Raw genomic sequence first — 23,657 nt, forward strand, 5'->3', positions numbered from 1 at the left:
TGTTTCCACCAATCTCCTTGAACATGTTTTAATTTCCTGTGAGGAGTTCCATAGACCCTCAGAAAAATAACAGTCATAACTGAGATTTTGCTTTTCTGGTTTCTTTATTGTTGCCAAAATTGAGAAATTTATTTCTGTATATATTACACATTTAAAATAATATTTGCTATATTTCCTTCAACACTTCCAAGTGTCTGTAGAGAATGACTGGGTAACTAACCTTGCCTATTAAATTCCTAGAATTAGAAGTCTGCAAGATTTTACACTTTCTAAAATCAATTATGAAATAAATACCTTTTCTACTTTGTCTTCAGAGCACATCATTTCTATTTGCTTATGGCACTGTTGCTGATAGAAAGATTTAAGTTCATTTTCTTTAAGTAACATTTCCAACTTTAGATATTCTTGTCTGATTTCTTCTCGATTCTGGAACAAGCAGGTCAGAATTTCCTGAAATCTATGAAAAGTAAAACATCACAATATTTCACTAATTTTGTGATAAATAATACAAATTTATGTAAATGAATTAACAAAATAATATATATGTATATCACTCACAAAATTATACCCAGTGATAAACAGCAAGTAGGTTTTTTCTATTACAAAAATGTTTAGAAAGGGATATTATCTTTATTTGTGCTACTTTGTTTCTCTTTCTTCTCCAAAGAAAATAATGTTATTGAAACATAGAGGTATCATAAGGTCTATGGTATTAGTAATTTACTACATCTCATCTACACTTATATCTATATATAGTCTAAATGCTTAGCAAAAATAAAATATTCAATGTTTGCACAAAAGGATTATAATCTGGATCTGTACTATGCCAATTCTGAAGGCCCCAATAGCATTGTGTTGTTTTCGTGTTGGCTTACTGTGAAGAAATAAGCAGTAGGAATCATAATCATATAGTATCTCCATAGCCCCCTAGGGAAAGCAAGAGAGTCAATTTTTAGCTTCTGAATTACAGTAAAAACTCACCATATGGTTAGGGACCCCTACAGCTTGGCTAAGGGTCAACTGATAATATCAGGATCTAAAACATCTAAGTTTACAATGTGTTGAACCTAGAAAAGAAGTTACAGTTTGCTTCCTCAAAAGGGTAATATAGATGTAAAGGGTCAAAGGTGGAGAGTTGATTCAGATCTCCAAATGCCCAAAGACTCCTATGAAAACTCCTGAAGGAACCAATCCTGTACCTTTTCAGGGTCATCAGAACATTGGACAAATAATATTTTAGTCCTATAAAAATGTATTTTTGCTTTTATGTCATAGATCAGCTTTGAGACATAGTACCAGTATATTCAGTCACATATAGGCAAAAACATCTAAGAAAAATTAACTGTGAAGCCTTTAAAATGAAATCAAGTATGTGCATTTAAAAATAAATGTTCTTTGGTCAGAATTTTAGATATATTTGTAAGGATTTGTGGTAAAAATACTGCCAATCTACGTCAGTAGTTCTTAATGAAACTCTATTGGGAATGAATATTAGCCACAATACATTGACTTGACTGCAGTTTTATCAAACTGATAAATATTTAATAGAAAATATGTATAGACACTGATTTCTTTGCATTATATTACAACAATGCTAATGCCAGTAAATGAATTGACAAGTTATCTTTAGGTTATACTCCAAGATAATTTCTTAGTTTTTTGTAACTTTTTACTCAAGGACAAAGTTATACTGTCAATTTTGTGTCTAGACATTTTACTGGCAGTGTTTACTGACTATCATGGAAGGAAAGGAATTAGCATCAAATGTTTTTAGAAAGTACCTACTAAAAAATATTGAAACTAGAACAAGTCCAAAGGGATTGACAGCTGACTATTTTCTAGTCATTGAGAACATTCAAGTTAACTAGAATTTGCATTAACAAGAATCAAGATAATAAGAATTTGCACAAATATTTTTAGGTGATATATATGGATTATGCCTTGCAATTTTCTTGGCACAATCACAAGTTTTATAACTACTGTTTATAAGGAATAATTGCATTTTCTTTTTATGATTTCCTCTTGAACATTATTTTTTCAAATAGCTTCAAGATAGCACATACAATGTATTTTTCCCATTATCTGTTTAAACTTCATAAATACGCTATTTAAATTTTAGGGAAAAGGTCACTTTGAAAATTCATGGCATTAAAAAGGTCCCATAAGTTCAAACCCCAGTCCCACCAAGAAAGTTCCATGTAACACTATGATTGATATAGAAGATGTTTGATGTGGGAGGCAGTAACTTTTGATGAAAAAGGACAAACGTTATGTATGGAATACATAATTTTCTAATTACCTTCTTTAAAAATACATTTATTTAGTGTGTTACTAAAAATAAAATCATAATTTAGGTTGATGATTAATAGGTTAAAATATAAAAAGTGCCCCAGTAAATGTTCACTTAGTAGCTCATCACCCTTCCTTGTGAATAATTTTATCAGAAAAGAAGGTTCAATGATTTAAAGTCATCAACGTCAAAAAAGTTTACTAATTTGTAACATTTTAATTGGCAAAGTAGACTTGGTTAAGTTGAATTGAGAAACCATATGGGAGCAATTGTTCCAACTTTGAGAAACTGATGATTAATTTTCAAGAGACCTGGATTACAAGAGGACTTCTGCCATACTTGATAACAAAGTAAAGTAGTAATAACTAATAATAACGTATCAGACTTAAAAGCTTTATTTGATGAGATTGAATGAGTAACAGGGAATCCTTTACCTATGTTATTTGTTAAGACTTTAAAAGTAGGAAATAATAAAAAATGTCTAATAAAATATAATGATAATTTAGTCTTGAAATGGGTTGCTAGGGGGATTAACAGAAAATAATTTAACATACTAGAGAGTCTCTAGCATAAGCAGAGCTAATGAATTTTAACAGTATATATATCAACTTTATGTTATATGAAAAACTGATTACTGTCACTGATAGAAGTAACTTTCTTCTTATGATGTTTTCAAGGTAGCATGGGAACACAAGGACTAAGACTTGAAAGATAAGAAAGTTCTTATTCCTGTCCATAGTAGAGAAACAATATCTCCCTTAACAGTACTTGAAAGGGTTGTTGTAGTAACTAGATGAAAGTACTATTCATCAACAATTCATCAAAACCTACAAAACAATACATAAAAATAAAATAGAAGTAGTCTAGGGAAAAAAAAGTTAACATAGTACTCAAGAAGACATTTTCCCTCAAGTAATTATGAGTTTTGCACATTAACCCTTTGGAACATTGGATCAAAAAATGTCAATCTTCAGAAGTTCTAAGAAGGCAGTGGGTCAATTTGGAAAATAACTGCTTTTATACCAACTTACATCACTGATAGATGTTTGTTCAAATAATTAATGACTTAAGTGGATTAGATTTACTTAGAATCAACAAAACAGAGGAAAGTAGATTTACATGTACGCTATTACAAATAATAATAATGGCAAAGAAGAAAAATATGAGCACTGCTAAAAACTACGTAAATGACATAATTGGTCTCACTGCCTTTGTCTTATACTTAAACCCTATAAAATAAAAACTAAAATGATCTGATTTCCAAAGTGTACAATATAAAGAGCACTCAGTGACCACCTGAATTCAGTTTAATATGTGCATACATATATGACATATAACAAATGACTAAAATATCTGACTAAATTTTAAAACAATAAATTGGTCAAAATAAGATCTTGCTATTTTTACCTTTCAATTTCTTTTTCCTGAGGGTTTGAAATCATTAACTTTGTCTTGTCATTTTTATTAGCAAGGGCTTTTTGTTCTTCATAGGCTTTTAGCTTTTCTTTTAACATTAAAATCTAGTAGAGAGAAAACACTAGTTAAAATACAAAACAAATTATTTGTCTTCATGATACATACAAGATCAGAGCAAATGTAGCTATGAAATATAACTCAATAAACCAGATTTCAAATGTAATAGAAATATATTACATTTCTGGACAATTAGTAATAAAGAATTCTGTAAGTCAACAACTGAGGGAGATTAGCATTAACAATGTGAATAGTAGACATACCTCTGCCTTCTGTTCATTACAGATCTTTACATACTGAGATATATGACTGTTGAGATTAAGAACATTGCTCTTCAACTGTTAAAAGAAAAAAAATCATGATTGTGAATTGTTATACATAGGAGCAAAATGGAATTACATCTCATTAATTCAGTTTCATCAGTTCTGAGTTTGTGACAATATGACCATGTGACAATCAGGATTAATTTTACTCATGTTTAAAATGTGTGAAAAGAGGGTATGCTGACCACATTAATAATATACTTGAAATTATGAAGAAATTGCTTTACTGAGAAAAGATACTTTTAAGCATTTATTCACAGTACAATAAAAATTGCTTATTTTCCTTTTATCTGATTTTTAAGAAATTCAGAACTTTATGTTCTACCCATTAATGAGATCAACTAGTTTTTACTAAGTTATTATGCTTCATCATTTTTATAATAGTATGGGCCTATGGGCATATATGGAGTAGTGAGAACATTAAACATCTAATTCCAAACACTTGATTTTAATGCTCTCACCATTTCTCACTTAACTGACTTAGAATTTACTACTTAAAACTCCTCTGAGCTTTGGCTTACACTACATTAAGTGGAGGTAAACATGCCTTTTGCAATGGGTTGAAGTAAGGATGGTATGAAAATTTTGTGTAAAAAAACCTTTGTACACTTATATAGAATGACCTTTTATAAAGGTATGACATTTCTCTCAGGACAAGAGCCTCATCTTTGGGAACTTAGAGTAGAAGAGGAGAGAGGAAGAAAAGAGTTATTATATCAGTGGTATCTTCTAACCTGAGATCTTATGATTTTAAACATACAACATGTTTTGACTTACCTTTTAAAAAATATCCCAAACCTTTTGGCAAAAATATCAACTTAACAAATTATATACATTATATTTCTTGAGCTATATAGAAATTGGCACACCAATATGACAAGTATAGAAATTAGCTATGCTATAAAGAGTTCTTTACATTATAAAGCTAGGTAGGTTTTATAGTTAGCTGGTGCTCAGCTAAAGCACAGCATCGTCTTTTGTGACAACAAATGTGTTAAGGTCTTGACTGATCACTCCAGGGTACGATACAAGTATCATATGCCATGATGGGAAAAAGGTTGAGAAGGAAGGCAGTAAAGCACTCAAGATTGATTAATATTATCCATTTTATACAGAATCAAGATGCATAAAGAGGAAGGTTTGACTGAGTCAGTGTTCAATTATTCAGGTAAGTAAAGACATTTCCAGTCCTTAGCTACCTACCTCCTTAATAGAAATACAACCCCAATTAATACTTTCACTGGGATTATAAAAATAATATGCACCCAATACTTTCACAGCAAAGGCAAAGTAAACACACTTACAGAAGATTTAATGTCTTTTGCTCTGTTAGCATACTTAAGAGTGTTATATGTGTCATCGTAGAATAAAGAGGAAGGACTAACGGCAGCTATCATTATAGTTTGACAGTTTCCTCCAAGAGAATCCTTTAACAAGCGAGTAAGCTTACTATTTCTGTAAGGAACATGCTGATTCTTTCTCTGAAAGAACAAAAAAAGAATTCTTATGTCATTTTCCACATTTAAATGCAAACTTGCTACTACTTCACTGTAAGAGTTTAAGCACTGCCTGACTATGCCCAGACTTATGATATAATTGGCGATTGAAATGATGGTAATATATCTTATACTACTACTTGGTGAATACATAAGACAAAAATCCTACTGAAAAATTGTATCTTCACATAAGAACAAGGTTCAGTTCATAACAAAACATAGTATCAATACTGGTTCATTAGTTGTGAATGATATACCATATTAATGTGAAAGGTTAACCATATGGCTGGGTGCAGGTGTGCAGCTATAATCCCAGTTACTCCAGAGACTGAGACAGGGGGATCATCAGTTTGAACCCATTCATTTTTAAAACAGAAATTCAAGTTAGGCATTGGTGGCTCACATCTGTAATCCTAGCTACTCAGGAGGCAGAGGTAAGGAAGATAGAGGTTCCAAGCCAACACAGGCAAATAGTTCGTGAGACCCTATCTTGAAAATACCAGGTGGAGTGGCTCAAGCTGTAGGCCCTGAGCTCAAGCCCTAGTACCACAAAAAAAAAAAAAAAAAAAAAAAAAATCAAATACAAAAGTAAACAAATGTATGTGCTATATAATTATATTAGCAGAACAATAAAAGTTCTGCATGCCACAGAGCTATTTCTCTCCTTAAATAATTATCTAATATGAATATTAAAAAATACAAAATTACAGATACTTTACATAAAACTGCAAGAGATTTCTGAGAACTTAATTTTTCAAGATTTCCTTTACTGACTTTAAAGTAACAAATTCTCCATGAAGTGTAACTTCTATATAAAAACAGATTTGTTATGCTACTTAAAACAACCTTACTTTATCAATGCATATTTTTCATTTTAAAGAAGAGGAAATTGAAACTAAGCAAAGTAAAATGAGTTGTCTCAGGTTGGAACTGATAAATAACAGAAGTAGAAATAAGTCACAGGTTCCCCAATTCTTAGTAATATGCTTTCACTACAGCAATCTTTCCCAAAAAGTATGGATTGTGTACTACTGATGCTACTTGAAATGATTTTACATGGACAAGACATGTATTATAAACTGGCTTATAAATGGCTCTATAGGTATTTTTCCTTAAAACTTGAATATTAATTATTAGTACATATGGCAAATATTTTGTATCTTGTCTGCTCACATGCTAAAGATTTTAACTGAATATGAAAAAAATCTTGCTTTTGCAATCTTCATGTGATTTCAGTAACTTGTCATCTAAAAAGCCTTCCAAATTGTTTTAATATACCATATTATAAATCAAATATAGCATTTTGAACAGTTTAGCAGTAATTTCCCTAAAGTTTCTGAGTCTGGTTATACTTAAATTATATTTTAGTTTACAAGTACCTTAGTTATCCAAAATGTTGTGTTCTATTAAGCACTTCTGGCATATAGCACATGTAAAATACTTTTAAATGTCCCAAGGCATTTAATAAACACCATCCTATAAGGTGATTATATCATATCACATTTAAAATCTTAAGTCTTTCCTTTCTTTAACAAAAATTAAGTCTTTAATATTTAATGCAATTTCATGATATATAAAACACTAACCAGGCATTTTTTTTTTTCTAAAATATGTTTGTATGTATCTATGCCAATTCATTCTTGTCCTGCAGTGATCACCGAATGGCCACTTTAAAAAGAACAACTTCAAAGCTGGAGACTGAAGCAGGAGGATGGAGAGTTTCAGACCATCATGGGGTACACAGTGAGATCCTTTCTCAAAACAATAAAACCCCCAACAACCAAAAAGAACACCAAGTACCATAATGAAAACTTTAGCCAGATGGTTTAAGTCAGCTTCTATGAGCCAATCTCCATCATCAATGTCCAATGACATTCAATTGTTAAGAGAGGCAAGAAAAACAACAACAAAAAGAATGCACAACTTTTATTTATTGATACTTTTTTTTGGTTTTTCAGAGTCTCATTTTGTAGCACAGACTGGCCTTGAACTCAAGATCCTCCTGCATGTGACTCCTAAGTGCTGGGATTATAGATGTTTTCCACCTTGCTGGCTCACAAAATATCAATTTTCAATCTGTTATTCATTACTTTTCCTTTTACTAATTCTGATTATGACACTGAAAGTAAAGAAGGCATCTTGAAAACAACCCAAACCAAACCAAATCATACAGCTTTATTCAAAAGTTCAGAGTTACTAAAAGTCTGTCTATATCTGAAAACTAATATAGTCTTGAAATTTGGTTTATAATAGACTTTCAAAATAAACTTACATTATAGTTTATCTTTCTAGAAAATATGCTTCAGCATTTAAAAATATTTATAAACATGAAGTATCTACCTTTGTATCTGCTAAGGCATTGATGACATTCCCGAGAGCTAAAAGTGATCTGTTAATATTTGTCCCTTCTACAAACCGGGTTCCTTTAGCACCGCTAGTGCTAGCACGCTCAGACCCTGCCAGGTCAATAAGCGACATCTTGGCAATACGGACATTTTGGTTGATGCTTGCAGTTTTGTCTTGTTGTCGCAAATAAATCTTAAGATATAGAATAGAGAAAAATGAGAATAAGATTTTAAAAAATTAAAAGGGAAATACTTTATTTTCAGAAGAGCATGAAATGAAAATTATTGTCACTTTAAAACCAACTGAACAAGGTATAATGACATTTAAGAATATTGGAATTATTAATGTAGAAAAAAGTACAAAAAAGCAAAGACTTCTTTACAAGTGTAGTCACAGTTTGATCTTAAATTTCCCAAAGGCCCACATGTTAAAGGCTTGTTCTCCACAATGGTGCTAACTGGAGGAGGTGAAAACGTTTAAGAGGGGTCTCAGTAGGGCCTGGTGGTCGATGCTGAGCAGGAGGATCACTTGAACCCAGGTATTTGAGACATGCCTGGTCAACACAGCAAGACCCTGTCATTCCTCCCTCACCCCCACTCCCCAAAAGCAGAAATGAGCTGAGGCTGAGTGGCAGGTCTCCTAGTTATTGGTGGCATGCCCATAGAGAAGAATAAGGCCCCAGCCCTTTCCTATTCCTTTCTATTTTCTCATTCAGGGCATTAGAGGAAAGATTTTTCCACATACCCTTTCATGTTGTGCTGACTTACTACAGGCCCAAACCTCCAAAACTGTGAGCCAAAACAAACCTTTTCATTTATAAGTTGATTATCTTAAGTATTTGTTGCAGCAACAGAGAGCTAACACAATGTTCCAGAGGGAAAATAACTCTTGACCTATTAAAAGTAAAAACTACTATCATCTGTATTCTGGTGCCCTTTGACCCAGAACATGGAATTATCAGAGATAATAGCGGGAAACACAAATAATGTAAAAATAATGTTCCCAAGGGAAAACAAAAGATAGTGGTCAGAATAGTCTAGGATTATCCATGCAGGAAAGCTGAATTTGAATGATCTAAACCGAAAAGCAAATTTATTTTAATTCCCCAAACCATTGTATATCCATATAACTAAGGGAGTATTATATATAAAAAAGGAAGTAGTAAATTATACCTGTTATTTGCAACTGCCTAGTAAGATATAATTTATTCAAATATTTTAAGCTGCTCTGTAGCAGTTTAACTGAAATAAAATAGGTGGTAAAAGAAATGGAAAAGGCAAGCTATTACTCCATCATAAAATCCATTTATTAAATTTTCTTTTAAAGCAAGATACAAAACATTCAGGGAAATCTTGGTGTCACAAATATTTCTCTTAAGACTATTGATAATCGAAAAGTTAGTGATGAGAACAGAGAAGACCAATTAAAGTTTGTTGTCTGGAGACTATCTGAATGGCTTGATTGCCTGAAATATGAAAGCTTTCAACTAAAACAATTTCTTTCTTATAAAATGAATTTCATATTGCATAATGCAGAATGAAGTTTTATATAATAACTTGGAGATAAAACAAGACTAGAAACTATAAGCAATAAGAAACTAACTTCTATCATTACCATTTTATGAAATCCCATATCAATATTTTTGTAAAATCATATAGGTCAGAAAGCTAGTATTTTTGATTTACATCATCTCAATTTTAAATATTCTTGGTGGTAAAAAAAGTTGCAAAGTAAAGGAAATACTGAAAAATTTAGATGTCTACAGATAAATAAATTTTATTTTCATGTATGAAAATTATCACCTATGATCTTGGCTTCATTTATTTTAAGTTCCTATGTAAGAGTGATAGCCTAATGGCCTGTTACCTGGAAAACAGCATGAGAACGAGAAGATGTAGCGTTCATATCAGTAGGATGCTGTGTCCTGTTTTTGTTTCCATTATCCAATAAATGTAAAATTTCCTCTGAGGACTTGGGCTAGAAAAATTTAAGTAAAAAGGAAATATACAAATTAGCAATTAATCTTTATGCTTTTCAGCAAACTTGCTGGGGATCAAACTTGTAACCTCATACATGCAACCTAGTTCTTCAATACACATTTAACAAATAAAACTTTCTTTTTGGTGGCACCAGAGTTTGAACACAGGGCTAGTAGGTGTTCTTACTCTTGAGCCACTCAGCCAGCCAACAAATAAGACTTTTAAAGGTAAAATAAAATGCAAGAAAATGTTTTCAATAAATTTAATCCTATTAAATATTGACTGTGTATCATATGCTTAGTACTTGGTGTTATATGAGAAATAAAAGGTAAGTAGCTAGTCTCTGCAGAGATGAAAATATAAATGCAGTTAGCATATTAAATGTTCAATCAGACTTTAAAAGTAAAAGGAAAACAAATAAGACTAAATATATATTTTAACCACTTTCATCTCGTACTTCATTTGTATGTTTCTCAAATGGGATGGAAAATATGTAAATGGTTGCTGTAAATGGCTAAACAGATATACTATTCTTAGAGGAAAAGAAGACATTTATAAACATACTTGGTGTAAAGTCAGACCCTGAACAACAACTCCATTTTGGGCATCTTCCCGGACAGCAAGTGGCCCTGAATTTACTAAGAGATCACGAATCTGCTCATTATATACCTGAAAACAAAAAGAAACACTTTAGCATTGATGTCAAATAACAAAGATTGTATCACAAACATTGCTAATTGAAATTTATTACAATCTTATTTTAAGGATAAGCATCAGTTCATTCATATTCTTCTCACCCCTTTTATCTATAAATTTTCTAACATCCCAGAAAATTGGAGTTTCATCACCTAGGTTTACAACTGAAACTTAAAGTAAGAGTCATTATATTCTCACCCTATAATTTCTGACTCTATAACTATGATGAACCAGAGATAAGCAAGATGGCTGAATTGCCTATTCTTATTTTGTGGAAATGTATAAATTTAGAGAACAAATGTTAAGAAAACCCACACTCAAGGATAGATGGTATTTGTGTCCTCAGTCCTTTAACCACATTAAGTTTACTATGTAATTACTGAGACCATCATTTGAATGACAGAGGAACTCAGGTCCTTAGTGATTTGCCTATGGGTCCTTTTGTTTTTTAATTATTCTTTTTCAAATAGGGTCTAACTAGCTAACTTGCCTCAGCTGACCTAGAACAGTGATCCTATCTTCCCCTTCAGAGTAGCTGGGATTATAGGCATGCATCATCATGCCTGGTTAAATCTTAACTTTCTACCTGTAGCAAAATTTTAAAAGTAATTTCTATAAATAATACAAATAGTACTATTGACTTGATTTTTCTGAATTTATTAAAGGTACAAAGTTTTACTACTTGCCAATCAAATGACAATTGCAACTATTACTGAAAAGATTTAAGAAAAAACCCACAAAATAAAGAGTTTAAAATTTCGATTTGGGGACTGTTGATGTAGCTCAATGATAGAGCGCTTGCCTAGCATGCATTAGGCCCTGTGTTTAATCCCTAACATAAAAGATAGAATTATTTCTTTCTACATTCTAATAAATAACCCACAGTGATAATTCTTTGCTGGTATAATTATCCACAAGGAATGATACATTTTATTAAGATATATTAAACTCTTAGTCATAAAATACTATAAAGAGGTAATGTTTTAATTCTTATTTTTCTGATCAGCAGCACTAACTTTTCTGTTGCCCCTCTTTAACTACATTAATCAAATCAAACAGAATGAAAACTCTCAAGCTGATCTGTGCATCAGACTGTGCATGGGAGCTCTTAACAAATACAGATGCCTTGGCTACATTACAGATTTACTAAATTAAAATATCCAATGGATGAGTTATAACTATATGTATTTTTTTTAATGCTCCACAGACAATTCTTGTGCAATCTGAGTAGAAACCATATTAGGCACTGCCTTATCACTGATATCACTAACAGAATGAACAGACTGAAAGAAAATTTTAAAAAATTATGAAAATAGCCAAATTTCAAAATTCCTCAGAAAAGGAGCTAAGAAAAAAAGAAAGGTATTTCCCTCTTTTTTCTGAGTTCAGAACAATTGTTTTTACCACTTATCCATGAGTTTTGCTTCTCTTTTATCTCTAAGTTCTATAGATCAATGAGGAAACTTTTAGCCACATACATAAGTTAACCAATCCTTGGAAGAAACTCAGTAGGAACCCACTAGAAGATGTTAAGAGAAAATTTTTCTGACACTGTAATGCATATTAACATTGCCAGTGCAACAAAGGTTTTGTTTCTGCCTTGGTTTCTAAAACAGTCTGAACATAAAGTTAGGCGTATTTGTTAAAAAAAGTTGGGCTGTATTTGTTAAAAGCTCCTAGGTAAGTAAATGGTCTGCCATTTAGTTACCATACATTGTAAGAAACCCAGCGCAATAAAGAAAAAAAAAAAAAAAAGAAGAGGATAGGAGGCCTCAAAGAATGATGGAGCATGTCAAAAGGACACAGGGGCAGCATGAAGGAGACTCAACTGGCCAAATCTTGCATAATTTGAGCACATAAAAGATAATCACAGAAAGCGATTAAAATCTGCTCATAAAGCAATAATCTGTGGAGTTCATATTGATGTAAAGGAAAGAGAATGCTCTTCTGTAAATAGTCATTGAAAAAATATAAAAGAAATGATGAAATTTAAAATCATCCTCATCAGCCACGGAGGCAGAAATTGGGAAGATACTGGTTCAAGGTCACCCAAACAAAAGGTTTGCAAGACTCCCATTTCCACCAACAGCTAGGTGTGGTAGTGTGTACCTATCAATTGCAGGTACAAAGGAAAGCACAAATAGATGCCTATCTCAAAACTAACCAATGCAAAAAGGGTTGGCAGAGTGGCTCAAGTTGTAGAGCACCTGCCTAAAAAAGTGTGAGGCCCTGAGTTCAACCTCTAGTATCACAAAAAGCAGAAATCACCAGGTATTATCTTCATAATTGATTTAGGTATGAATCAATAGTGGATGCCAATACTAACAGAGGAAAGTTTGAGTAAGCAGATATTTACACTGTCTCTCTACAAAATAATCACTAATTATATAGGATAGAATAGTATCTTTTAGAGTAGTACAAATTTGCCAACATCAGCATAATGAAATTTATCAAAGTTAACACTGCCATTAATGGAACCAACTGACCTTATAAACATATTGATTATGAAGCAGTAAGAACAACATCACTCTGTGGTATTCCTGTTTGTCTATAATCTGAATCTAATAGTGAGGACCCCAAACTGAGGATTTTATGGCAGTGTCATAAAATACAATGAAACACACAAAAATTGCACATCAAAGGAAACTAAAGACATACTGAATGCAATTCATGATCTTAGATTTTTTTCCTCAATAAGCAGTATTAATAGAATTAGAAAAATCTAAGTTCTATAAATTAGATAATGATAATCTATTATTGCTAATTTTCCAATTTTGATAACCACTCAGTGGTTATTAAAAAAATTTCCTGAAAAATTTTTTTTCCTGTTTACAAGTTTCCAACTCCAATAGTTTTGGAAAAATAAATATACATATCCAGAGATAGAAAGCAAATCTAGTAAAATATTAATATGTAGGGGAATCTTGAGGAAGGATATCTGGAAATTCTTTGTAGTACTCTTGCAATTTCTCTGTAAGTCTGAAGTTATGTCAAAATACAAAAACTGAAAAAGTAAAATAAACAAGTTCAGAAATTTTAAGTTTTATATACCCATGAAAAATGTCCTATATCAAATAATTTAGTTGCCCATGTAACTAAAATATCTTTCAAAAATAATATTGCCAAAAGAAACAAACAAACAAAAAACCCTGCCAACTTACCTCCAGATAAGAAACTGCAGTACTACATACTTTGTCTTCTTTAATCTCATCCATGGATTTGTAAAGATCTAACATTGTTAGGTACATTACTCCGGGTTCAGCAGGTGATCCTAGCATGGTGTGTGTCTTCCCAGCTCCAGTGGCACCATATGCAAGTACTGAATTTTTATGAAAAGGTATCAGAGCTCTTTGTTACAACATAACATTACTGTATTCCACTGTCTAGTGGGTGTTTCTATCTGAATATCATTAACAGGAACTTTAAGCCCAACAGATACCAACTGTCCCTGTTTAGCACAAATGTCACTTTTTTCTGTACCTTCTCTGATTATCACTGGCAGAACTGTTACTCTTTCATTTATACCCTGAGTGTATACTACACCTCCAAATCCCTCCACCCTAGGATGTATGACACTGTATTTCCAACTGAGCTTCACCAAAGTAGAGGCAGTTTCCTTTAGTGCCTTAGCATATCATCTACACAAAGTAAGTATACAAGTTTGAATGAATGAATTCCACATAAAGGCCATTTATAAAATTCTCTTTTAAATTCTAACTTTAGGTAAAGTATTTCCAAGATTCTATCTAGTATAATATAAACATCATGCATTTCTTCAAATTTATTTAAAAAAATCCACTCTTTGATTTACAAATTGCAAACACCCAATATTCAGCTAACATATCAAGTTTTCATACACTACCAGTTGATAAAATGTTTCAGTAGAATGAACTAAACTGATATAAGTTTCACTTTGTTCTATTTTATGTAAGCTGGTATATCAAGAAGTCTTAAGACTAAGCTGGCAGAGTGGGCACAAGTACTAAGAGTGTCTGCCCAGCAAGCATGAAGTTCTGAGTTCAAACCCCAGTACCACCAAAAAAAAAGTCTTAAGACAGATGGATAAAAATATAAAGTAAAGCCAAGGAGAAACGAAAGATTCAACATTGGTAGATTTTTTTTTTTTTGAGTCAAGAAAAAATTTTAAACAGGAAAAAAAAATTAGAAACTCTCTGAAGACTGTATGAAGAAGAAAAGTATATTAGATTAAAAATAAGAATCATCAGCTCCAATCAATGAACACATTCCATTCTTATTTGATCAAGAGGGCCAATCTTCTGTGACAAAATTATTTTTTTGTTTTTTGAGTAATAAATTTAATAAGCTTTGCGATTTACATGATTTTAAATAATTATTTAATCTGTAGCCTTTTGATCAGAAAGTGGTAAGCTTTTTTTTTAATTGTTTTTACATTTTCTCACATGTGTATACATTATTTGGGCTACCTCCCCCCAACTCTGTGACAAAATTGAATGAGTCAGTAATAGCAAAACATGTTACAGATGTGGATTATCTTGTGAAAATGTCATAAAAACTGATAACTACAAAAATAAGATAACAATAGTGTTCAGTGATTTGTAACCATTGAGTTAACTGGTCATTTTGCACATCTTTTTCTGAGAAATCACATGGCCTTTTTTGAAAAGCAAATGATAGCCTCTCCAATGTATTAGAGATGATTCTTGGGCTAAAGATATGTGATGCTCAATTATCATGGAGTTTTAACTTATTTTTTCAGGGTATCTTAAAGAAAAATTATGCTGCAAAAAAAACTGCCAGGGGTTCAGAAATCCCAACTCTTCAGGAGGCATAGATAATTGTATATATAGGTAGGTAGTGTGTATATTCATGAATCCAAATATGAAAAATTTAACATCAATTGCAAGAATGACGTGATTTAATAATACAGGAAACTGGAAATAGCGAGGACCCAGAAAGAGAAAGTTTCACAAATGATACATGTTATATATGATGACTGAATTTCAAAGGAGGTCTACAATTCAAGGTAGTCAATTGAATTTCTTAAAAATTGTTAGCATACTGCTATTTTGACTATAATTAGAAGAAAGGACCGAGCACATGTTTCTCCCAATATAAAGCTGAAATCAGATGGAGAAATTATATCCCAAACTGAAACAATTACCTGTGCAGTTATATCCATTCAAAAAACTACGAAGAATTGGCTTGGTAGTGTGTTCAAAAACTTCCATCTGAGTTGAAGTTTCATCAAAAACAGCATCAAATACAAATTTAAGATCTTTATTTTGTCTTTTTGTAATATCAAAATTTGTAACTTTCTTTCTACGGAAAAACGTGACTTCCTCTTGTTTGGGATCAAAAACTAGAATATGTTTATCCACAACATCAACAACTTTATGGCATCCACCTGCTTTTTCTTTTGTGTTTTCAGGGCGTACACGAACAACTACTTTCATGTGGTGACACAGGTCTTCCTTATTTGCAGACATTGTTGATTATCTTGATTTGTCTTTACATGAATGTCTGCTATTTCTGAATTAAAAAAAAAAATAAAGTTTTACCATCAGTTCTACTTATAACTGGCATGTAGCATTCTTTCAAAAAAGGTGTTAATTCTGTTCTACTCACCTGGTGTTACTGGGGAAAATATGTACACACACATCTATACCCTAAAATAATACCCATGCCACCTATTCCCCCCAAATCAAATGCCACACATTTACACAAAATCAGTTGGGGCTTTGGCTTAACTGAAATACTTTAGCTGAATTGTATACAACCACAGGTATAAGACCTGAAAATGGCTTTGATTTTCACAATGGTGTCAGCATTCTTTCAGCATGAGTAGTGAAAATGGAAAGGAAAGGATTTCTCAGAATCCTATCAAGGTAATAATGTGAGAGCTTTGGCTTGTGAACAGTTTTTAGTAAAGGTGATCTTGGTTACAAACTTTTTGGGAGTGGAAAGAGATAAATCCAGGGTGATCTCTACCTGCGCCTCAGAGATACCTGGGATTAAAAATAGTTCCAAGGATGCATCCACTAGCTAGCTCAGTTCTGAAGGTGAAAAAATGGAAGTATTTCTTGGTGTATTAAGAGGTCCTAGTCTCTCATCTGTTAATGATATACAATTTAAGGACCATCAATCATAGCTAGCAAATTTATAAATTAAGATTTGAGTTTATAATTAACTTAGATGAAAAAAGGAAAAGTAAATTAACAAAGGTAAATGACTTGGAAATCTCAACTATCCAGAAAAGAATCAAGAATCTAAAAGTTAAGATCCCTAACCCCAGTAGCACGCACACACACCCCAAAACAATATTTGAATAAGGACTTGAAGGAGGTAAGGGAGTTAGTATGATCTACCAATCTTACTTCTTGTCACATCTCCAATGGAACTGAAATCAGTATGTTAAAGAGATGCAGGTATTCCTATGTTTGTTGCAGCATTATTCACAGTAACCAAGATATGGAAACAACTTAAATGCACAACTGAAGAATGAATGAAAGAGTGTCATATTCCCCAGAGTGGAATACTATTCAACCTCTAAGAAGAATGAAATTCTGCCATTTCTTGAGGATATGGATGAATCCAGGAGACACTGTATGAAACAAAATTAGACAGGCACAGAAAGACTAACACTACATGATTTTCATTATATGTAAAATGTCAAAATTTGAACTAAAAGAAATAGAGAAGAGAATGACAAGAAGGGTGGGATGGATGGGGAAAGGCTGAAGTTATACAGAGGAATACATTCTGGTAACCTACTACACAGTAAGGTGATTACATTAACGTTAACAATAACATACAGTACAAGCAAATTTCTTAAAAAATATTTTTTTTGCCATACTGCAGTTTGAGCTGAAGGCCTTGCTCTTGCGAGGTAGGGACTCTACCATTTGAATCATGTCCCCAGCCTTGTGTGGCTTAGTTATTTTTCAGATAGGGTCTTACACTTTTTGACAGGGCTGGCCTCAAATCAAGATCTTGGAGCGGTATTACAGACTATACCACCATGCCTGGACTCTGTAAATTTTGAAATTGACTCTGTCAATTTTAAAGAGTGGATTTTAAATGTTTCATCCACAAAAGAGAAGCATGTGAGGTGAAGGATATGTTAACTAGCCTAATTTTCTTATTCAATTTTTGATGTGATGAGAAATATCAAGGCATTCCATTATTAGTCAATTAAAGATAAAACTAAAAAAAAAAAAAACACACACACACTAGAAAACAACCCCTTCTGGGTAAGGATTAGAAACAGGAGGGAGTTAGCCATGTAGATACTAGGAAATGCACTTTCTGGAGGAGAAAATGGCTCATGGAAAAGATCCCAGGAAGGTGCTTGGTGTGTTAGCTAGAATGAAGTGAGTAGGGAAGGAGGGAATAATAAGACATGAAGAGAAAAATGTGGGGATTAAAGAATTTTGGATCATACACTGAATAAAGAACCTTAGGATGGTTCTGAGCACAGAAATAACAATCTGATCATATCACCACTCTGTAGAAACATAGTATTATGAACAGAGACTAACCTATTGAAGTAATATAGACAAGAGACAATGGAGTCAGCTTAGCACTCTGAGCTCTAATACCAGAACTCTGGTATTTGCAGTAGAGGTGATAAAGTGGTCAGCTTCTGTACCTACCCTGAAGGTAACCTCAATGGAATTTCCTGATAGGTGGAGGTGGAGTATGAGTGAAGATAGGATTCAAGAATAACTCCCCAAGTTTTTTGGCTTGAGTGTTAGAAGAATGGAGTAGCCATTAAGTAAGATGGAAATTATTGAGGCTACAGCAGGTTTGGGGTGTGTGGGTGGAGAGGAGATCAAGAGTTAAGTTTTGGATATAGTAAATTTAAGAGCTTTTACAGACATCCAGGTAGAAATGTAAAGGCAGTTGGAAGCCAAGTCAAGAATGTAAAGGTTGTCCTTACCATCTGAATGCAGTTTCAAGCATTTTAAATTTCTAAAAGTTTAAGGCTTACAACTGACTTAAGACTTTTGGGAAATCATGAAATCAAGGAGAATGATTCTGACACTTTGTGTTAAATAAATCTAACAGGTCAAGTAGTCATTGAGAATTAACCATGGGATTTAGTTACACAGAGGTTAATGTGTACAGCAGTTTCAGGAAAGTGGTGGGGACAAAATCCTGAATGGGAAAAGATTCAGAGTCAGTGAATATAGGATGTATTACTATAAAAGATAGCAGAGATATGATATGGATAGAAGAGAAAGAGAGGTGAAAAGATATTTAGTTTTTCTTTTTTTTTTTTATGGAAGACAAAATAGCTGTGTTAAAGCTAAAATATGTCATAAAACCATATACTTTTGGACATAATTCAAGTAAGGCAAAAACAATCTAAAAGCAGCAGATGCTGGACACAGCCCAGCTTTAACACAAAAATAGAATGCTGAAGAGGAACAGATGGTCATTTAGATTATAACCTCAAGTCCCAGGTGATACCACCCTGCTCTTTCTACACTCTTGAGATTGTGTTTAGCTAAGCCCCACAAAGTACCTATACCTCATTTCTATGACCTTATATAAGTTACTTAACCTCAGAGTCTAAAATTTTTCATTTGCATAAAATGGATAATACTTCACAAGATTAATATAAAGACTACAAGAGTAATAACAAATATTTAGTGTATTAAAGTATTTGAGAAATATCTCTTATGTGTTCATCCTGGAGTGAATGGAAACTTTAGTGTTTCCCAATGTACTTATGACTGGCTTATAATCTTTCTTTAGAAATGTCCCATGTATTAGAGGATGTTTAGTATTTCTATCCTGTCTATTAAAGGCTAGTAGCCTCCCACATTCCTTGTGAGAGCAAAAACTACCCCCATACACGTTTCTAAAAATTTTCTGAAATATTCAACAATGCTTTGGCTTTATTTTTTTAAAAATGATAAAATATATGGAAATGGTTAAAATAAACATAAAATATCATGTTTTTATTTCAAAACAAACCTTAGAATTGCCAAGGTTAGAAGTTTATTTTTTGATAATTAATTAGCTAGTTAATTCAATAAGTTGGAGCCAAATAGCTTATGTTAAAAATCTCAGCTCTATTACTTAATATCTGGGAAATGGGAGTGATAGTAGCACTCATCTCTTAAAAGTTGTTGTAAGGTCTAAAGATTAAGCATTTAGCACAATGCTTGCCACAGAGAATGGGCTACAAGTGTTTACTACTGTTGCTATAATCATTTACAGTTTCAACATAAATGTAAACATGTAATATCAAATGTTACAGGAGAAAGGTTAACAGTGCTATTTGAGACTATATTGGGAGATTTGTATAGTTTAAAAGCTAGAGGAAGTCACTAGAACTGAGAGTTGAAAAATGGAAAGTATTAACTAGGTAAAGGAAGTATTAACCAGGTAAAAGGAAGGAATATTAGTTATGCACTTAGTAAATATTTATTGAGGGGCGTCTATGAAACATTTTTCTGGATTCTGAGATAAAGAGAAACAATAGTATGTGTACAAACTCCTATTTTAGATGGGTCAGAAATCTAAACTCTTCTAAGCTTCTAAGTTGGGTGACTTTTTAAAGAGAATGAAATGAGGGAGCATACAAGTGGTTCTCTGGGCCATTAGCATTTCAAGCAGCAAGTCCAAAAGCCTGTGATAGGAAAAAGCTTGTGCAGAGTAGAAAGACTGTCTACATGGTTAATTTAATTAAATCTTTTGTTTTTTTTAAACTGTTCCATTTTAGATGCATAGATATAAGAGAATCTCTGCTGCTGCAGCTAGAAAGAAGAGGGAAGGTTGCATTAAAAAGATAATTTGGATAAAGGTGGGGTCAAGTTTTGAAGGCACTGAATACACAGGCTAAAGAGTTTAGATTTGATTTTGAAATTAACTGGGAATTACTGAAGGCATTCAGAAGGCAATAGGTATTATTCAAGTAACATTTTAGGGAGAAATTTTGACAACCATCTAAAGGAGTTTCAGAAGTAAAATGTTTCTGGGAGCATGGTTCAAGTGGTAGAGTGCCTGCTTAGAAAGCTCAAGCTCCTGAGTTAAAAAAAAGAAAAAAAAAAAAAAAAAAGGAAGGAAAAAAGGGAGATAATAACGCCAAATATAACTTGCTACAGATTTCAAGATTGATCTTAATTTTTAAAGTATCACATATTTTTCTACTTTTTCTTTTTTTTTTTTTGCAGTACTGGGGTTTGAACTCAGGGCCTATACCTTGAGCCACTCCACCAGTCCTTTCTTTGCGATGGGTTTTTTTCAAGATAGTCTCACAAACTATTTGCCCACCTGGCTTTGAACCTTGATCCTCCTCTGCCTCCTAAGTAGCTAGGATTACAGGTATGAATCACCAGCGCCTGGCAGTTTCTTATTTTTTAAAGCAAATAAGTGAATATAAGTTTCTCTTTGCTGCTAGGAATTGAACACAGGGACTTGCTTATGTTAAACACGTGCTTATTCTCCAGCACTGAGCTAAACCCAATATTCTTAAATGTAAAGAATAAAGGCTGGCACTGTGCTAAATGTCTGTAGTTCCAGCTACTGAGAAGGCTGATGCAGCTGGATTGCTTGGGCTCAGGAGTTGCTGGTCACCAATTCAAAAATAAATAAATAAAATTTAAAAACATAAAAATCTAGTTCAATATCTTTAGGATTAATGAGATTGTTCCCACATTAAACCTGATGTCTTCTTCTTTTCTAACATAGTTAACTACTAGAAATGGACATCTAGTTGATTCTAAATCAGGTGCAGAGAGCAAATTCCTTTAACATTTATCATGTTTAATATGCACTGGTAAAACAAACAACTAAACTTAGTTATCTGTGCAATAATGTAATGATTCAAAAATTCTTTTCAGAAAACTTTTCTAAAGATAATATTAAAGCCTCTGATCAGTTTTGTCATATCTACTAAGTTGCCTTTGTTAATTAGTATCAAAACACCAAAATGGCAGGATTTCATTGGTGGGACAGAAGGGCATTTATTTAGTTTAGAAAGACTAGGGTATAAAAGAAAGGATAATTAAGTGGCTATAGAAGGGACTACAGTTACTAATATATAGAACAAAAGAATTAGACTATCTGGTTCTTTTTCTAGTTCCAAAATTTTATGATCATGGTGTATGTTTAGAAAAGGAACAAGAGAATGATAAGAAATGACCACTACTGGGACTGTGTTTTTTATTTTATATCACTAGTCTCTTATAAAGGCTTGTACAATTAGTTCCCAAATATATGATTAACAAACTATATAAAGTATACATAGAATTCAAAAAGCAATTTACCCACGTAGAAGTCCTCAGAGATTTTTTCACAGTAATTAAAAATATATACTTCTTACTTGAAAACATTTTAAAATGTTTAACATTAAATGTTTGACATTAAAGATTGTATATACTGAAGGTATTTTGTGATGGCTTGATATCACATACATTGTGTAAGGATTGCAACAATTAAGTTAATAAATCCACCACTAACCATGCTCCATATTGTACTTAAGATCTCACAAACTTAGTTTGTACTTTAGTCTAACATCTCATCATTTCTCTCATCCTTCAGCTCTTACTTATTTATTTTTTATATTTTCCTTTTCAAAGAAACCTCAGGGTTTAGTACATGAGTTCGTGAATGAATGTCAAAATAAAACTGATAATGATTTTCCCATGCTTGTCACATATCACTTAGAAGCCATTATTGGCAGGTATGTTATTAAGAACACTTGGATTAGGACAATATGGTTCTAATTAGTGATAACAAAAAGCAATGATCATAATTTGAGTCACTCTATGTGCCAGGCACTGTAGTAAACATTTGACATTCATCATCTCATTTAATCTTTATAATAATCATATAAAGTATGTTTTACAAACATAGGGACTTAGCCTTAGGACAAGTAATTTTCCCAAATGACAAAAAAGTGAGGAGTCAGAAAGTGGGTCCAGGTCCAAATCCAAAATCCATGTTCTTCACAACTACGTTTTTCTAGAATCAAAAGAGAACACTTCCTAACAATGGTGCAGATGTAGTGTGACAAAGCTATGAACTACTTCTTAAATACAAACTCAAGTTTGAATTTGATTGTGATTCAACAAACACTTTTTAGGACAGGGAATTATCTTTGTTTATAGTCACATCTATATTTCTCTTTGAAATACTGTAAGAGCCACTGCTTCCATTAATTTACAAACATCAGGGAAGAATGAAAAGTTCCAATGGAGGGAAGGGCAGCACTTCATTGTTTTATTTTATTTATTTCCCTCTTAGAATTCATAGAGTCAGCAGCATAAAAGTCACTTATTGTTTAATTGAGTTAAGTCATAGCTGTAGTGGGACAAGATACTTTTAAAATGAAAATTTTATGTATTTTAAAAAGCTTGTTCAATAATATAAGAGATTAATTACTGCCAAAGGGAGATAATCTTTGTTTACTGAAATAGTTCTTACAAAATAATATAAATTTAGTACTAAGTACTGTCTAGTCTTTGGACTTGGTATTCTCTAACACCAAAGTTCCTTAAATTCTCTCTAAACCGAAGGTAGGGGCCAGTGGGAGAGAGCTGGATGCGGTGGAATGCCACCAACTAAAGCCTGTGGAGTATTTAACAAATTCTACATAATTGTTCCATAGTTTATAAACTAAGCTGTATATGGTACAAGAGTATTAGTTCTGGTCAAATAATCCCTACTGATACAATAGACAGCAACAGTCAGCCTGGGCTTTTTTTTTTTTTTTTAACTGTGAGGCTAAAGAACTCCTAAAGGAAAGTCTCGCAGACTGTAAAGGACAGTGCACTTTGCTAAAGAGTTGTTCCCAATCCGATCCTCAGCAACCCCGTTGGGCAGTTGGGGCAGGTCTTGCCTTGATGCTGCAACGAGGGTTCCCAGTTGACCAGTGAACGGATAACAGCACAACCTCGCCAAACACCAAGTTTTTCCATTCGACAGTAAAGCCCAGAAGTACATTTACATCTGCAATAAAATATTCCGAGTTTGGAATCCGGAAGGAACTTCACACTGCAAGACGTTGGACAGTTAAAGTCCTCTGCCAAAGTCTGGGAATAGTGCCACGGTACCTTTA

The 23,657-nt window shown here is 32.8% G+C and overlaps 1 protein-coding gene across 3 annotated transcripts in view; it reads right to left on the reverse strand.

Moving 5' to 3' along the window:
* Nucleotides 1-23,657, reverse strand: part of Kif18a (kinesin family member 18A) — an 84,041-nt gene that overhangs the window by 59,891 nt on the left and 493 nt on the right. For 2 of the 3 annotated variants that reach the window (XM_074043271.1, XM_074043251.1), the window contains exons 2-10: nt 15,747-16,114; nt 13,765-13,922; nt 10,472-10,576; nt 9,795-9,905; nt 7,923-8,120; nt 5,391-5,567; nt 4,027-4,101; nt 3,698-3,810; nt 295-457 (exon numbers count right to left, since the gene is read on the reverse strand). In XM_074043271.1, coding sequence (XP_073899372.1) covers nt 295-457; nt 3,698-3,810; nt 4,027-4,101; nt 5,391-5,567; nt 7,923-8,120; nt 9,795-9,905; nt 10,472-10,576; nt 13,765-13,922; nt 15,747-16,071 — 1,425 coding nt within the window. In that variant the 5' untranslated portion in view covers nt 16,072-16,114. Of the gene's footprint in view, nt 1-294; nt 458-3,697; nt 3,811-4,026; nt 4,102-5,390; nt 5,568-7,922; nt 8,121-9,794; nt 9,906-10,471; nt 10,577-13,764; nt 13,923-15,746; nt 16,115-23,438; nt 23,549-23,657 lie in introns of all 3 variants that reach the window. The other variant, XM_074043260.1, reaches the window with a different exon arrangement.

This window comes from Castor canadensis, chromosome 1 (genome assembly GCF_047511655.1).
Source record: "Castor canadensis chromosome 1, mCasCan1.hap1v2, whole genome shotgun sequence".
NCBI lineage: Eukaryota > Metazoa > Chordata > Mammalia > Rodentia > Castoridae > Castor > Castor canadensis.